Genomic DNA, 18,370 nt, shown 5'->3' with positions numbered 1-18,370 from the left:
GAGATGACCAGGGATGTGCTCTGTTTAGTGAGTCCTCCAGATCAGAGGATTACCAGGGATGTTCAAGTGATAAATGCGTGAATTGGACCATTGTCCTGTCCTGCTAAGCATTAAAAATATAACAAGTACTTTTGGATGCCAGGAGTAAATGTATGGAGTAAAAAGTACAGTATTTTCTTTGGGAATGTAGCGAAGTAAAAATTGTTAAAAATATATATATAGTAAAGTACTGTGAGCGGACTTAGGTTGCTCGAAAACGAAAAGGTGGAATAAACGAGTCGGGAGCAGGTTTTCTCACATTGAACAAAGTTCTCTATTGAGGTATTTTCTCTTCTCAAACACTCCCACACAATCAAGGATGATCTCACAAGGATATCACAAATCTTCTTCTTTCCAGGAATAAGGAACACAAGGTGAGTAACTTTTAACTATAACATAAATCACGGGTGTGTCTCTGCCTTATTAACTATCCGTTAGTGGATTCCTGGTTGCCATTCCCAAGAGGTAGTTTGTCCTCTTCTTCTCCCTTTTCATCAGGTAAATCCTCCCCTTTGGAGAATCAACCACCCTGTTTTTCCTCCAGTCTCCCCCACTGCCTATTCTTGTAGGTGGAAGAAAATAGGTGATTAGTACCGTCAGCTGTGCTTAACTGCCTCTGATCACCTTTACTCACATGCTGGGCTGGGCTACTATCCGTGGGGCCAGCTTGTCCCCTGGTGCTCCTTTTGGGTACAGATATCCCCAAAAAACGACTTAAGTAGTACTTTAAAGTATTTTTACTTAAGTACATCACTGCATTTAACCCAACCGCTGCGGGGGGCTGCCTTAATCGACATCCACGGGAACAGTGGGTTAACTGCCTTGCTCAGGGGCAGAACGACAGATTTTGACCTTGTCGGCTCGGTGATTGAAAGTACCTTTTGAACTGCCATTGTCATTCTATCCCTCCAATCCTCCCAACCTCTTATTTGACTTCATAAATCCAACATTGATGTAATGACATTGGATCCTCCTTTACAGAGACTTCATAGTGAGAAGAGAGGAGTCAATCCCAGAAGAGACCAGGACAAGTTGTATGTCCACATTGGCAGACCTGAGAGACTGTGGCTACGGATACTTCACCGGCCCCATACATGAGGAGCTCAGGGTAGGCTACATGCGACAGCAGAGACACCAAGCATAATAGTCTAGCAAGACTCCAATGTACAATGCTCCGTTTGCTCTGATAATTTGGTTGACATTTGGCATCTAGTTCAAAATCCCAGACAGCCTTTCTCAAATTAGATGATTTTGCCTTACCAACGAGTTAAACGGCCTCTGGATAGCACCATAGTTAAAATCTAAACAAATCTTAAAAACAGTTTACTGTCCTTGTGCATGCATTCATATGCCATTATAACAGCTATATAACACAACAGTTGTCATAAGCTGTCGTAAGTAATGTTCAAGACTTATGAGTCACGGCATGAGATGTTATGAAACCGATTATAATGGGTGTTATAAATGACTGTTCATCCTGTTGTCATGCTCTAATGTCAACTGTTAATAACAACTACTATTATACAGTCGTCTTGACAACTTAAGTCATATGTTATTACATGCTACATTAGATTCTACATACCAGATGTATTAACAGGATGTTGTGTAATTTACCACTCTCTGTGTATATAGAATGTCATATGTTCTGTTAGATTCTGGGTTAAAATTGGAACATTGTAATACTCAGAAGTATAGTATCTGAGGAGTGATAGAGACTGTTTTGTTTTACATCAGAAGTTAATGGTTATCTGTAGGAGCCAGATGGCTTTGGAATGTGTTGGGTGGACGGGAGGAAGTCACAGGATTGCTATAGGGGATACAGGTGGAGGTCTTTGGATTAGGCATCAAGGGGGTTGAGGTCAGATCCCCTTAAGGGAGAAACAATGGTTTATTACCCAATCACTTTGTCTTCCTGTCAAACCATAAAAGATGTAAGGATTGGAGAGAAGGAGTTGTGCCTAAATTGGAGTATATATACTAGTGGTGGTGGAAACATGTTTTGTCTAATGCAGCTGTATTGATACTCTGGGCATAATACACTTGGTTAAGCTTTTCATAGTGTCTTGGTTAAGCTTTTCATAGTGTCTTGGTTAAGCTTTTCATAGTGTCTTGGTTAAGCTTTTCATAGTGTCTTGGTTAAGCTTTTCATAGTGTCTTGGTTAAGCTTTTCATAGTGTCTTGGTTTAGCTTTTCATAGTGTCTTGGTTAAGCTTTCATAGTGTCTTGGTTAAGCTTTTCATAGTGTCTTGGTTAAGCTTTTCATAGTGTCTTGGTTAAGCTTTTCATAGTGTCTTGGTTAAGCTTTTCATAGTGTCTTGGTTAAGCTTTTCATAGAGTCTTGGTTAAGCTTTTCATAGTGTCTTGGTTAAGCTTTCATAGTGTCTTGGTTAAGCTTTTCATAGAGTCTTGGTTAAGCTTTTCATAGTGTCTTGGTTAAGCTTTCATAGTGTCTTGGTTTAGCTTTTCATAGTGTCTTGGTTTAGCTTTTCATAGTGTCTTGGTTTTTCATAGTGTCTTGGTTAAGCTTTCATAGTGTCTTGGTTAAGCTTTTCATAGTGTCTTGGTTAAGCTTTTCATAGTGTCTTGGTTAAGCTTTTCATAGTGTCTTGGTTAAGCTTTTCATAGTGTCTTGGTTAAGCTTTTCATAGTGTCTTGGTTAAGCTTTTCATAGAGTCTTGGTTAAGCTTTTCATAGTGTCTTGGTTAAGCTTTCATAGTGTCTTGGTTAAGCTTTTCATAGAGTCTTGGTTAAGCTTTTCATAGTGTCTTGGTTTAGCTTTCATAGTGTCCGTAGAGTTATTTTCTCTGAGAATTAGAACCTAACAGCCCCTATAGAGTGTTATGAAACCGATTATAATGGGTGTAACCCTAACCCTAACCCTAACCCTATAGAGTGTGCATAGATGCCTTAAGTAAAGTGACCTTAATTTGAAGTGTTATGAAACCGTTATGAATGTGCTTATACGACAGGATGAGCTGAGAGTATCACAAAACGTGACCATTCAAAAGGATCTCCAAGAAACATGGTCAAATGGGAGCACAGATGTACTTTTTAAAATGTATTTTAAAAAGGACCCATTATAATACCAACAACTTGCCAAAAAAAACAACAACATTGAAACGAAAAGGAAACAAATAGAATTTGACAACAAAATCAACACTGCTGGGGAACAACAGGATTTGCGAAGGCTGTGAAAAAAGGCAAGATGTACAGGCTACAGTAACAATGACAGCTATAGTATTTAAAAATGGCTAGTTAATCAGGTACTAAGAAGCTAGATAGTTGATGCTAGCAATTTGTTAGCGAGCTAGCTAACTTCACTAACTACAGGTGGAATAAAAAAAAAGTACTGTCAGCAGACGGCTCGTAGCTGGTCTGCGCTTTTCTGCCACAGTGTGCTCCACTGCAGTGCCTGAGATGTCAGGATGTCTACAGTAGGCACACAGGAGATTCAGTGAGGGCTGATTCTTCTCTGCACCCGAAACAAGTCTGGTGGTGCTTTCATCGAGGCCCCGTGTAACAGCAGAGGGGTGTTAAGGGTGGAGACCTCGGAGCGGGCAGCTGGGTGGTGGTCTTGCCCTGTGTCGAGTCACTCCCTGAGAGCAGTGGACATCGCCATTCAAACTGGTCCAATATCCTGTCAATGGACTCCCCTAAATTTCTACAAACTGGGTCAAAGATCCTCTGGGTCATTTCCAGGCAGAAACCAAGTGGTGCTCATTTCTACGATTTTATGAAATAACAGAAAGGGAAAAAAATGCTCATGAGTCTGTGCCTCTGCAGCATTTTCTGACCACTGGTACCAACTGCTTCAAGGTCAGATATTAACCTCTCCATGACTTCCTGTATCCTCAGGTGCAGTACCATAGGCTGTGGACACAGGCCTGGTTTACTGGGGGTCAGATGGTACTGGATGAAGTTCTGGGGACACTGGACAGACACATGCAGCAATTCACAGACCTCAAATCCATCTGTGTGGAGGTAAGTTTACACTCACACACACATTGACCTTACACACATAGTAACATTACATACATATGGACATGTGTGTGTGTAGGAGCTGCTGGGCCGGCTGCACATGGAGATGATGGTGGAGTATGTGAAGAGGATGATGAAGAGGAAGATGAGGCTGAAGGACAAGGAGCAGCAGGAGGCAGCAGCCAAGTTACTGGCTGAAGACAGCAGCAAACTGAGTACCTACTTTACTGAAGCGGTAAGCACTGAAGACGCACACACACACACACACCTCATATTGCAGTTAATATAGCTTGAGCGTTTGTGTACACAAACACATGAAAGTAATAGCATTGTTCTTGCTCTGACCCACAAACTACTCAAACACTTCCAAGCTTTGACTTTCTATGTACTGTATTGTTCTTCATCATCACTTTCACTTTCTTTAGTCTCTGGCCATTCTGCATTCTTTTCTAGGTCTTCCTCTTGTTCTGCAGTGCATCTGCTCTATTTCTTCTCCTCCTTTCTAATTTGCATGTCCTCTGCCTGTTTCTATTTCTCTTCTCATTCTCTGTCCTCTTCCATTCTCTTCTCATGTCCTCCAGCCTTCTCTTTCTCCTCTCATTCGGTCTCCATCTCTCTGCTTGCTCATGTTTCTGTTTTCTTTCTTTCCCCAGTCTCTCATTCCCCCTTTCTCAACCTTTCTCTCCTTCCCTCTTCATGCCTTTCACGAGGAGCTTGATCACTTCCCTCATCACCTGCCTGTCAGCACCTTCCTCGAGCTTTCTCTCTCGCTGCTCTATAGCAGGCCAACCTCGTCACTCCATCCCTCCATGATGAATGTTCTGTAAGATATAGGCTGTCTATAAAATAAAGAATATGAGTGTTAGCAAGCCTATGTATTTCTAACACAAGATGATAAATGTATTCAACTTCTTTCAGAAAAGCTTTGGAGGACTTTAAATGAAACGATGGGCAGAAAGAGAAATTCAACTCCGATCTTTCATTGACGGCTTTATTCATCACAAAACCATTTGATGTTGCAACTGTATTTATTTTAATGCTGATGATTCAACCATAAACGCATCAGCAACCACAGCTAATGAAGTCACTGAAACCCTTAACAAAGAGTTGCAGTCTGTTTTGGAAATAGGTGGTCAGTAATAAACTGGTCCTGAACATCTCCACAACTAAGAGCGTTTTATTTGGTACAAATGATTCCCTAAGTTATATAGACCTCAGCTGAATCTGGTAATGAATGATGTGGCTGTTGAACAAGTTGAGGATACTAATTTACTTGGCGTTACCTTAGATTGTATACTGTCATGGTCAAAACATATAGATTCAATGGTTGTAAAGATGGGGAGAGGTCTGTCAACTTTTCAGAGAAATAAGCTTTTATTGTATGTTTGGAACATTTCAGGGATCTGTTATTTCAGCTCATGAAACATGGGACCAACACTTTACATGTTGCGTTTATATTTTTGTTCAGTGTAGTATCAAATCAAATGCAACTTTATTTAAAGTGAATGTAAACATCTCAATGCAGTAAATTAGACATTTTAATGCCATAATACAGTAAATGACAGACATTAAATATGAAAGTATGCATGATTTGACCTATCCACTGTCCACAGGGGTCCAAAATAAGCTGGCTGAGTGAGGTCCTCCCTAAAATGGCGGAGGTGGTCAGACTGCAGGACCCAGGAAGCATCCAGCTGGAGATTGTCACCCTGGCTAGGGACTTCCCAGACCTTAGGTGAGACAGACAGACAGCCCCTCCACAGGCTGAAGACATAGATGGAGAGTTTACATTCACATTTGACATGGTTCTGGTCTTCTCCTCTATATTTCTGATACATATTTGACATGGTTCTGGTCTTCTCCTCTATGTTTCTGATACATATTTGACATGGTTCTGGTCTTCTCCTCTATATTTCTGATACATATTTGACATGGTTCTGGTCTTCTCCTCTATATTTCTGATACATATTTGACATGGTTCTGGTCTTCTCCTCTATATTTCTGATACATATTTGACATGGTTCTGGTCTTCTCCTCTATATTTCTGATACATATTTGACATGGTTCTGGTCTTCTCCTCTATATTTCTGATATATATTTGACATGGTTCTGGTCTTCTCCTCTATATTTCTGATACATATTTGACATGGTTCTGGTCTTCTCCTCTATATTTCTGATACATATTTGACATGGTCCTGGTCTTCTCCTCTATATTTCTGATACATATTTGACATGGTTCTGGTCTTCTCCTCTATATTTCTGATACATATTTGACATGGTTCTGGTCTTCTCCTCTATATTGCTGATACATATTTGACATGGTCCTGGTCTTCTCCTCTATATTTCTGATACTTATTTGACATGGTTCTGGTCTTCTCCTCTATATTTCTGATACATATTTGACATGGTCCTGGTCTTCTCCTCTATATTTCTGATACATATTTGACATGGTCCTGGTCTTCTCCTCTATATTTCTGATACATATTTGACATGGTTCTGGTCTTCTCCTCTATATTTCTGATACATATTTGACATGGTTCTGGTCTTCTCCTCTATATTTCTGATACATATTTGACATGGTTCTGGTCTTCTCCTCTATATTTTTTATACATATTTGACATGGTTCTGGTCTTCTCCTCTATATTTCTGATACATATTTGACATGGTTCTGGTCTTCTCCTCTATATTTCTGATACATATTTGACATGGTTCTGGTCTTCTCCTCTATATTTCTGATACATATTTGACATGGTTCTGGTCTTCTCCTCTATATTTCTGATACATATTTGACATGGTTCTGGTCTTCTCCTCTATATTTCTGATACATATTTGACATGGTTCTGGTCTTCTCCTCTATATTTCTGATACATATTTGACATGGTCCTGGTCTTCTCCTCTATATTTCTGATACATATTTGACATGGTCCTGGTCTTCTCCTCTATATTTCTGATACATATTTGACATGGTTCTGGTCTTCTCCTCTATATTTCTGATACATATTTGACATGGTTCTGGTCTTCTCCTCTATATTTCTGATACATATTTGACATGGTTCTGGTCTTCTCCTCTATATTTCTGATACATATTTGACATGGTTCTGGTCTTCTCCTCTATATTTCTGATACATATTTGACATGGTTCTGGTCTTCTCCTCTATATTTCTGATACATATTTGACATGGTTCTGGTCTTCTCCTCTATATTTCTGATACATATTTGACATGGTCCTGGTCTTCTCCTCTATATTTCTGATACATATTTGACATGGTTCTGGTCTTCTCCTCTATATTTCTGATACATATTTGACATGGTTCTGGTCTTCTCCTCTATATTTCTGATACATATTTGACATGGTTCTGGTCTTCTCCTCTATATTTCTGATACATATTTGACATGGTTCTGGTCTTCTCCTCTATATTTCTGATACATATTTGACATGGTTCTGGTCTTCTCCTCTATATTTCTGATACATATTTGACATGGTTCTGGTCTTCTCTATATTTCTGATACATATTTGACATGGTTCTGGTCTTCTCTATATTTCTGATACATATTTGACATGGTTCTGGTCTTCTCTATATTTCTGATACATATTTGACATGGTTCTGGTCTTCTCTATATTTCTGATACATATTTGACATGGTTCTGGTCTTCTCTATATTTCTGATACATATTTGACATGGTTCTGGTCTTCTCCTCTATATTTCTGATACATATTTGACATGGTTCTGGTCTTCTCCTCTATATTTCTGATACATATTTGACATGGTTCTGGTCTTCTCTATATTTCTGATACATATTTGACATGGTTCTGGTCTTCTCTATATTTCTGATACATATTTGACATGGTTCTGGTCTTCTCTATATTTCTGATACATATTTGACATGGTTCTGGTCTTCTCTATATTTCTGATACATATTTGACATGGTTCTGGTCTTCTCCTCTATATTTCTGATACATATTTGACATGGTTCTGGTCTTCTCCTCTATATTTCTGATACATATTTGACATGGTTCTGGTCTTCTCCTCTATATTTCTGATACATATTTGACATGGTTCTGGTCTTCTCCTCTATATTTCTGATACATATTTGACATGGTTCTGGTCTTCTCCTCTATATTTCTGATACATATTTGACATGGTTCTGGTCTTCTCTATATTTCTGATACATATTTGACATGGTTCTGGTCTTCTCTATATTTCTGATACATATTTGACATGGTTCTGGTCTTCTCTATATTTCTGATACATATTTGACATTGCACTATGCACTTTGCACCATCTGCTGAAATAAACGTTTGAAAGCAAAACAAATGATTCAGGGTTTGTTTAGACATATTTGGTATTTTGGTTCCTGAAGTATTTTGCTTGCAGTTACTGCTGGCTTGCTGGCTCTGTGCTTGTCTATTGCTAGATTCGCGCCACTATTGATTTTGGCTCGGATATGGTCGATTAAATCTGCTACAACTAGTGGCGGGTCTGCAGAAAGATTTTAAATGTGAGTGTTGAAGTAACTTTCCTCCTGTTGCCCAATGGTCATAATTGCTTGCAATATACAGTAGCCTATGAAACAAGGTAATTCATACACAGGCTCACACACTTTATTTTTTATATAATGTCCCAATAGTTATGTCAAATCAGTCATGACGTTGTCAGAGGATTTAACCTTTATTTAACTAGGCAAGTCAGGATGAATGGTCTCTAGACGAAATTGTCTCCTATCAGATTGGCCAGGGCCCGGTTTCCTGAGAGCAATGGAATTGAGGCCGAACAGGGGATCTTGCAACAGGACAATGATCTAAAACACACAAGCAAAGCCATAACAGAATGGCTCAAAAAGAAGTGGAGGGTTATGGAATGGCCGAGTCAAAGCCAAGATCTCAATCCTGTCGAAATGCTGTTTAGGGGACTTGAAGCGGGCCGTGAATGCAAGAAATCCCTTGAACATGACATAGTTGAAGCAGTACTGTAAAGAAGAGTGGAAAAAAATCCTCCCAGTCAGTATAAGAGACTGATAGACAGTTACAAGAAACGGACTGCATGAAGTTATTTCAGCCAACGGGGGCAACACCAGTATTGAAGCTAGGGGTGCACTATGGAATTGCATTTTTCATTTTTTTTAAAAACTTTTTGATCAATAAATTATTACAAAGTATAATCTTAAAGTTTAATTTGTTAAATTAGGTTACCTTCATCTGTCAATAGTGTTGAAGTGAAGATTACATATCCATCTGTCCAAATATTTACAACAACAAAAATACCACTTTCCAGGGGTTGTGCTTGTTTTTTCACATGGCTGCATGTTGATGAACTATAATGGACTAAAATGGAGTGTTTTCAACTTTGTTGACGACTGTTTCTTGTTTTGCTCTTCCACCTTTTCTCAGTTGGAGACATATTTCGGCTCTGCTTTCCCTCAAAGCCGACCTATCCACTGCTGATATCCGCGGCATCAAAGAGAGCCTGGTAGAGAACCGGCCCACGGTCACCACCTGCAATACCATCCCACCATTCTTCTCCAAGGTCCCAGCGGGCAAAACTTGGAACATGTGCAGACCAGCGTGCATCTGTTATGGGGGAAGGGGGTATTCAAGCCAGGATTAGACATTGGGCTATCTACCCATTTTGTCGCTCCTCTCGAATGGCTACAATGATACTGTATATGCACATTCACTTTGCAAGTCTACTCTTGTGTAGGTGAGTGTACAAGTAGAAGGGGATAGATGTCTATGTGTGGGTGGGGACATGTGCATCCCACAATTGTGATTAACTAATATCTGCTTGCCTGAATGTTGATTCTCTATTAGCGGTTCCTTTGTCAAAGGTCTCTATCTTTTTGGAGGAAGTTCTATAAATCTAATGTGAAAGGAATTAAGGCATTAGATAAAATATATATACAGTGCCTTCGGAAAGTATTCAGACCCCTTGACTTTTTCTACATTTTGTTAAGTTACATGACATTTTTTCCTCATCACACACAATACCCCATAATGACAAAACAAAAACAGGTTCAGAGGATTTTTGCAAATGTATTAAAAATAAAAAACAAAAATAGCTTATTTACATAAGTATTCAGACCCTTTGCTATGAGACTCAAAATTGAGCTCAGGTGCATCCTTTTTCCATTGATCATCCTTGAGATGTTTCTACAACTTGATTGGAGTCCACCTGTGGTCAATTCAATTGATTGGACATGATTTGGAAAGGCACACACCTGTCGACATAAAAGGTTGCCTGTCAGAGCAGCAACCAAGCCATGAGGTCCAAGCAATTGTTGGTAGAGCTCCGAGACAGGATTGTGTCGAGGCACAGATCTGGGGAAGGGTACCAAAAACATTCTGCAGCATTGAAGGTCCCCAACAACACAGTGGCCATGATTCTTAAATGGAAGAAGTTTGGAACCACCAAGACTCTTCCTAGAGCTGGCCGCCCGGCCAAACTGAGCAATCAGGGGAGAAGGGCCTTGGTCTGGGAGGTGACCAAGAACCCGATGGTCACTCTGTCAGAGCTGTAGAGTTCCTCTGTGGTGATGGGAGAACCTTCCAGAAGGACAACCATCTCTGCAGCACTCTACCAATCAGGCCTTTATGGTAGAGTGGCCAGACAGAATTTCAACCCTCAGTAAAAGACACATGACAGCCCGCTTGGAGTTTGCCAAAAGGCACCTAAAGACTCTCAGACCATGAAAAACAAGATTGAACTCAAGAACCAAAAAAGGACCCGAGGCTGTAATCACTGCCAAAGGTGCTTCAACAAAGTACTTAGTTCAGGGTCTTAATACTTATGTAAATGTGATATTTCCATTTAGTTTTTTTATACATTTGCTAAAATGTATTAAAACCTGTTTTTCCTTTGTCATTATGTGTTATTGTGGGTAGATTGATGAGAGGGGAAAAAAAACAATTGAATCCATTTTAGAATAAGGCTGGAAGGTAACAACATGTGGAAAGACTTTCCGAATTTAGTTGTAACTGTTGTTGAAAGGGTTAGAACTGTGTTCTGCTGCAAGTGACACTTTCTGCTCTTCAAGGGACAGGTCCCAACTTCGTTTGTGCCCTAGGATCCATGTGTACAGGGGTGGTCTTCTAGTGACAGGGAAAATTTCCCTACCTGGGTTGGGGACGTTTTTGTCCCGGGAGGGAAAATGGAAGACAACTGGAGATCTACTGAGAGGGAGATGGAGTAGTATGTGTAGCAGGGTATCTATCGTGGTACATCTACGTGGATAATGGACAGGCATTGATTATGGTGGAACTGGTAAGTATGGATAAGTATCTCAAAATGGTGGTAAGGACAGTGGTATCTCAAAATATAACCGACAGTTGAAGTTTATGTACACCTTAACCAAATACATTTAAACTCAGTTTTTCACAATTCCTGACATTTAATCCTAGTAAAAAAAATCCCTGTCTGTTAGGATCACCACTTTATTTTCAGAATGTGAAATGTCAGAATAATAGTAGAGAGAATGATTTATTTCAGCTTCTATTTCTTTCATCACATTCCCAGTGGGTCAGAAGTTTACATATTAGTATTTGGTAGCATTGCCTTTAAATTGTTTAACTTCAGTCAAAGGTTTCAGGTAGCCTTCCACAAGCTTCCCACAATAAGTTGTGTGAATTTTGGCCCATTCCTCCTGACAGAGCTGGTGTAACTGTCAGGTTTTGTAGGCCTCCTTGCTCGCACACACTTTTTCAGTTCTTCCCACATATTTTCTATAGGATTGAGGTCAGGGCTTTGTGATGGCCACTCCAATACTTTGACTTTGTTGTCCTTAAGCCATTATGCCACAACTTTGGAAGTATGCTTGGGGTCGTTGTCCATTTGGAAGACCCATTTGTGACCAAGCTTTAACTTCCTGACTGATGTCTTGAGATGTTGCTTCAATATATCCACATAATTTTCCTACCTCATGATGCTATCTATTTTGTGAAGTGCAACAGTCCCTCCTGCAGCAAAGCACCGCCACAACATGATGCTGCCACCCCCGTGCTTCACGGTTTGGATGGTGTTCTACGGCTTGCAAGCCTCCCCCTTTTTCCTCCAAACATAACGATGGTCATTATGGCCAAACGGTTATATTTTTGTTTCATCAGACCAGAAGACATTTCTCCAAAAAGGATGAACTTTGTCCCCATGTGCAGTTGCAAACCGTAGTCTGGCTTTTATGGCGGTTTTGGAGCAGTGGCTTTTTCCTTGCTGGGCAGCCTTTCGGGTTATGTCGATATAGGACACGTTTTACAGTGGATATAGATACTTTTGTACCGGTTTCCTCCAGCATCCTCACAAGGTCCTTTGCTGTTGTTCTGGGATTCATTTGCACGTTTCGCACCAAAGTACATTAACCTCTAGGAGACAGAACGCGACTCCTTCATGAGCAGTATGATGGCTGCATGGTCCCATGGTGTTTTTACTTGAGTACTATTGTTTCTACAGATGAACGTGGTATCTTCAGGCGTTTGGAAATTGCTCCCAAGGATGAACCATACTTGTGGAGGTCTACAATTCTTTTTCTGAGGTCTTTGTAGATTTCTTTTGATTTTCCCATGATGTCAGGCAAAGAGGCACTGAGTTTGAAGGTAGGCCTTGAAATACATCTACAGGTACACCTCAAATGATGTCAATTAGCCTATCAGAAGCTTCTAAAGCCATCACATATTTTTCTGGAATTTTCCCAAGCTGTTTAAAGGCACAGTCAACTTAGTGTATGTAAACTTCTGACTCACTGGGATTGTGATACAGTGAAATAATCTCTGTAAGCAATTGTTGGAAAAATTACTTGTGTCATCCACAAAGTAGATGTCCTAACCGACTTATGATCCTACTGAAAAACAATCTAGATATTTAGGTGCAATCTGTTAATAGATCCTCAAGGAAGCTGGATTGCCTTGAATATACTACTTGATGATGAATCGATGTGGCGCATCTAGGCCCTCATTGTAAACAAGAACCTGTTCTTAACAGACTTTTCTAGTTAAATAAAGATTAAATTAAAATTAATAAAATAAAGTATATAAGGACGGTATCATGTTTATGAATGACATTGTAAACAAGGACACTAAAATGTTGTTCACCCAAGCAATTGACAAAGGTGTATGGAGATGTACGCTCAATACAAAAATATAACCAACTCAATCACAACTCTGCCTCAAAAATGGAAGAGGCAATTACTCAAAAGAGAAAGGAATGAATTAGTTTGTCTGCAGCCAATCCAAAACCATGCATAGCTTAAAATAACTTGTATAAAAGGTTGAGAGCTTTGAGAACTATACCGCATAAAATTCAAGATAATTTCGAACTGATTTTTGTTGTCCCAATATCATGGCATCGGGATTATGAACTGATATGCAAATCAACAAGACACATCATTCTGTTATTTACAGTTTGAACTATTATATAAAATTCTTGCCAATAAAAAAAGAATCCTAAATATATGGGGTGTTGAACAGTCAGCCCTGCATGTGCGGACTGCAACAAAGAAACATAATCAATAGATCATCTCCTTTGGTACTCTCCTTCAGTGGCTTGGTTTTGGAATCATGTCCAGGAGTGGTTGGTGACTCAATGTCAGTGTTCAGATGAATTAAACTGTACTCTTCGCTGCTGAATTAAACTTGACTGTTCTGTACTGTACGCTACTGTATTAACCTCTACTATACTGTAGCATGCCATACTGTAGTCTACTGTATTCTACTGAATAAAACTCTGCTGTCCTGTATGTACCATATGTTACTTTACTGTGCCATACTGTACCGTGTAGGGGTGTAACGGTACACATATTCGTACAGAACGGTTCAGAGACCTCAGTTTGGTCCGCACTGTGAACGAATGAATTGATAAAAAATAAAAATATATTTAAACACTACGAAGGCCTATAGTGTCACGAATGAGTTATGTCATACCCACAGATGGCCACAGGATGGCGCAAGAGAGCTATTATACACCCATACTGTTTTTTTGCCTTAATAACCCTAAACCGACACATAACCTATTTTAGCCCTAACCCCTAACAATAGGTATAACCTATTTTAGCCTTAACCCTAACCCTAATTCTTGGGTAGGGTAGCCTAGAACACTTTTAGAAACTATTTTAGTAATAATATTATGTTAGTAAATACCATTATAGTACTAAATAGCATTTAGAGAAGAAAAAAATCAAAAGCTATGTAAGCATTTTGCTGTTTTTTTGTTATTATTAGTTATTTCGTCATATTTATTATTGCAAGGCAGAACACTTGCTAAACAAGCCACATGTGGTTTGAATTGGATGTGACCTAGGGTGCGTTAGTAAATTCACTCTGGAGTGCCAGAGAGCGCTCAGAGTTTGCTCTGGGCGTTCAATCAATCAAATGTATTTATAAAGCCCTTCGTACATCAGCTGATGACACAAAGTTCTGTACAGAAACCCAGCCAAAAACCCCAAGCAGCAAGCAATGCAGGTGTAGAAGCACGGTGGCTAGGAAACACTCCCTAGAAAGGCCAGAACCTAGGAAGAAACCTAGAGAGGAACCAGGCTATGAGGGGTGGCCAGTCCTCTTCTGGCTGTGCCGGGTGGAGATTATAACAGAACATGGCCAAGATGTTCAAATGTTCATAGATGACCAGCAGGGTCAAATAATAATAATCACAGTGGTTGTAGAGGGTGCAACAGGTCAGCACTTCAGGAGTAAATGTCAGTTGGCTTTTTATAGCCTCTCCTGCTGTCTCTAGAGAGTTGAAAACAGCAGGTTTGGGACAGGTAGCACATCCGGTGAACAAGTCAGGTTCAGAGCGCACACTGGATGCTCTGGCAGAGGAGTAGGGTTGACCAGAGCGTTCTGACCTCACAACGGCAGTCAAGCACCCAAGCTAACTGGCTAACATTGGCTAGTTTGCTAGCTACTTGTCACGTTCTGACCTTAGTTCCTTTGTTTTTGTCTTTATTTTAGTATGGTCAGGGCGTGAGTTGGGGTGGGCAGTCTGTTTGTTTTTCTATGTTTTTGTGTTCGGCCTAGTATGGTTCTCAATCAGAGGCAGCTGTCAATTGTTGTCCCTGATTGAGAATCATACTTGGGTAGCCTGGGTTTCACTTTTGGTTTTTGGGTGTTTGTTGCCGTGTGAGTGTTTGGGCCACACGGTACTGTTTCGGTTTTCGTTCGTTCGTTCACTTTAGTGTTTAGTATTTCAGTGTTCAGTTTGTTTCATTAAATACTACGTCATGAACACTTACCACGCTGCACCTTGGTCCTCCTCTCTATCTCCAGACAACATCCCTTACACTACTTTCAGACACAAATGAGAGAACACCTCACTCTGACCATTTTACTCCCCCTAGCAGAGCTGGTTAGCCTGTTGTATGTTATCCAGAGCATTGGTGACCAACTGTGCTGCTGGCAACAATTTAATTTTTTTTTTTTGTTGACGTTTACTGACACCAGCCATATTCAATTAGTAAGAAAAATACACTTTATATATCAGCTGCCTCACCAATGTTTTAATGTGAATTAATGAATTAATAGGCCTGTTGCTTTTGGGAGAGCAAACAAATAGTGAGTATGTATTGAACCCCGGCAAAAGCATCACTAATCAGATGCACTAAACCTCAACCCTAGTAGACATGCATTATTTAAAAAAAACTCAACATATCAAATTGGGAGTAAACAGCCTCAGAATAGAAAAGACAAGAGCACTTCTTCCAGCCCGCCAATAAGTTACATCATCCACCTCAGAGGCCTTCTTTGATAACCTGACAGTGAAGCAGGAGTTTATGACTGGAGTTGACACAGACAATAAGTTACATCATGCAACCTTTACCGCGTGAGAAGGCAGACTGCTCGCTGCTGCTGACTACACAAGCTTTTAGCGGACTTGTTGAGATGGCTACTTTTGCGAGAAGGCAGAGAGTGTTGATGCTGGTTGATGAATTTGACAATGAATGTACTAGGAAATTATGTTTTTGTTTGTCGACCAGAGGTGACTGAATTAATATTCAGACTTATGGATAATCGTTATAGTAAGGAAGTATAATTTCAAAACATTAGCATAAAAACAGGTAATAAACATGAATCATTATATTACTTCACAGTAATATGTTAAATGCCTTTTCAGTCCTTCCTCTTGCATTAGCAGTGTGAAAAGGGACAGAAATCTCAAGCAGGAGTTTTCCTTTGAGGGGGAGTGGTGTATCCAGGGAGAAAACTAATCTTCTGAAATGCCATTCGTGGTCATATGCTGCCATATATTGGAATTGTTTAGCAACTGCAGTAGTACTGAATAAAGTGTATATCCTTACTAAAGTATTAATTACTCAGAATTGCACAATTGAAAATTGTCTAGTTAATTGTATCACTTACAACAATAAAATAACAATTTATAGCATAACTTTATATTTATTGAGATGGGTGATATTATCTGCCAAAGTAACACCCCCTTAACATAATAACATGGACACTGAAAAGTAGCTTTTAAAAAATATAAATAAATCTGGTAGCTCTCAAAATAGCCTTTACTTTGCTGAGCAGTTTGTTTTCAGGAGTGTGCTGCCTGCCTGTCATCAGGAGTCTGTCTGCTTGCCATGTCATCAGGAGTGTGCTGCCTGCCTGTCATCAGGAGTCTGTCTGCTTGCCATGTCATCAGGAGTGTGCTGCCTGCCTGTCATCAGGAGTCTGTCTGCTTGCCATGTCATCAGGAGTGTGCTGCCTGCCTGTCATCAGGAGTCTGTCTGCTTGCCATGTCATCAGGAGTGTGCTGCCTGCCTGTCATCAGGAGTCTGTCTGCTTGCCATGTCATCAGGAGTGTGCTGCCTGCCTGTCATCAGGAGTCTGTCTGCTTGCCATGTCATCAGGAGTGTGCTGCCTGCCTGTCATCAGGAGTCTGTCTGCTTGCCATGTCATCAGAGGTAGATATTTGAATAGTGAAAAGTTAATATGTTATTGCCACGCTTTCATAAAGAGGCCTAGTTTACATATTAGTAATTTAGCAGACACTCTTATCCAGATCGACAAGAGTGAATGCCTTGCTTTAAGGGCACATCACATTTTTCACCTAGTCGGTTCGGGGATTCGAACCAGCCACTTTTCAGTTATTGCCCAACGCTCTTAACCGCTAGATTACAAACCACAAAAAGTTAAACACAAAAAAGCAACTGGTAGTTTATAAATGGTAAACTGGTTACATAAAGGACTGCTGTTAGAACTGTCAGACTGCCATTGTTTTGGGGACATGTCTGTCTATTTCAACAAATATCTCAAAATGTATGTATTTTAATGGTTTGAAGTTGTACACCATTTTAATCAGGACAACCTATTATTTCTAATGATGTAAATTTGGGCACTGTTACCAATTGCTGGTAGTTAAAATGTAAAAACATAGTAATAGTCATGGAACTCTGAGTTCGTCCCATTGTTTCCTATAGGGGAAATATAGGTATGTCTGTTTATTACACAAAATATCTCTCAATGTGTATATTTGGATTTTTTTCAAGTCAGACACCATTTTAATCAGGATAATCTCCTCTTTCTAATCATGTAAAGCTGGGCAGCGTACTCTGTTGTCATCAAACGATAGCCCCAAAATACTCTTTGCCCTTGGAACGCTGAGCTCCCCCATTTTGTTTTCCTATGGAAAGGCATGCTGGTATATTTTTGCCAAATATTTTGCAATGTGTATATATATTTTTAATACTCTGCTGTCATCGATCGCAAGACCAGAAATAGTCATTTTTTTCTTACTTCCTCATTATGCAGACATAACCACACTTGGCACCATCGAAGTGCAAATGTTTACTTTCTACATAAGTTATTTTTCAGTTTCGTCCTAAGAACAGATTGTATTGGTACAATAAAAAAAAGTATACATTTTTTGCTGCCATTTAGGGAAAATTGAATTCTAAGGATAATTCCAGTCAGAAGAAGATCAGAAAAGGTTTGTTTCAAGTCATTTTCTATGACCCCGCGCTAGTGTTCTAGCTCAACCAACGTTCTTTGGCTGTTTTTCAGCCTTCGGTGAATTTTGACTAGTTCTATTGTCCAGCTTACTGACTCACATGTTGACCAGACCGCACCACTTGCACCATTGCGTGCATGTTGATTTTCTCCACCCACACCAGACTGCGATCAGGACACGCAGGTTGAAATATAAAAGCAAACTCCGAACTAATTATATTAATTTGGGGACAGGTTGAAAATGGTTGGAAATTTAGCTAGCTAGCTTGCTGGTGTTTGCTAATTTGTCCTGGGATATAAAAATTGGGTTGTTATTTTACCGGAAATGCACAAGGTCCTCTAACCCGACAATTAATCCACAGATAAAACGGTAAACCAAGTTTGTTTCTAGTAATCTCTCCTCCTTCAGGCTTCTTCTTCTTCTTTGGA

The 18,370-nt window shown here is 39.8% G+C and overlaps 1 protein-coding gene across 1 annotated transcript in view; it reads left to right on the top strand.

Moving 5' to 3' along the window:
- LOC118371459 (tumor necrosis factor alpha-induced protein 2-like) overlaps window positions 1–13,874 on the top strand; it is a 37,677-nt gene extending 23,803 nt beyond the window's left edge. Inside the window, exons 9-13 of the mRNA XM_052471337.1 lie at window positions 1,021–1,147; window positions 3,895–4,020; window positions 4,097–4,252; window positions 5,631–5,752; window positions 9,407–13,874. Coding sequence (XP_052327297.1) covers window positions 1,021–1,147; window positions 3,895–4,020; window positions 4,097–4,252; window positions 5,631–5,752; window positions 9,407–9,623 — 748 coding nt within the window. The 3' untranslated portion in view covers window positions 9,624–13,874. The remainder of the gene's footprint in view (window positions 1–1,020; window positions 1,148–3,894; window positions 4,021–4,096; window positions 4,253–5,630; window positions 5,753–9,406) is intronic.
- Window positions 13,875–18,370: the final 4,496 nt, after the last annotated feature.

The sequence above is a fragment of the Oncorhynchus keta genome, chromosome 19, assembly GCF_023373465.1.
Source record: "Oncorhynchus keta strain PuntledgeMale-10-30-2019 chromosome 19, Oket_V2, whole genome shotgun sequence".
NCBI classification, from domain to species: Eukaryota; Metazoa; Chordata; class Actinopteri; order Salmoniformes; family Salmonidae; genus Oncorhynchus; species Oncorhynchus keta.
Note: the sequence above shows the minus strand (reverse complement) of the source record. Positions and strands in the feature narration are given on the sequence as shown.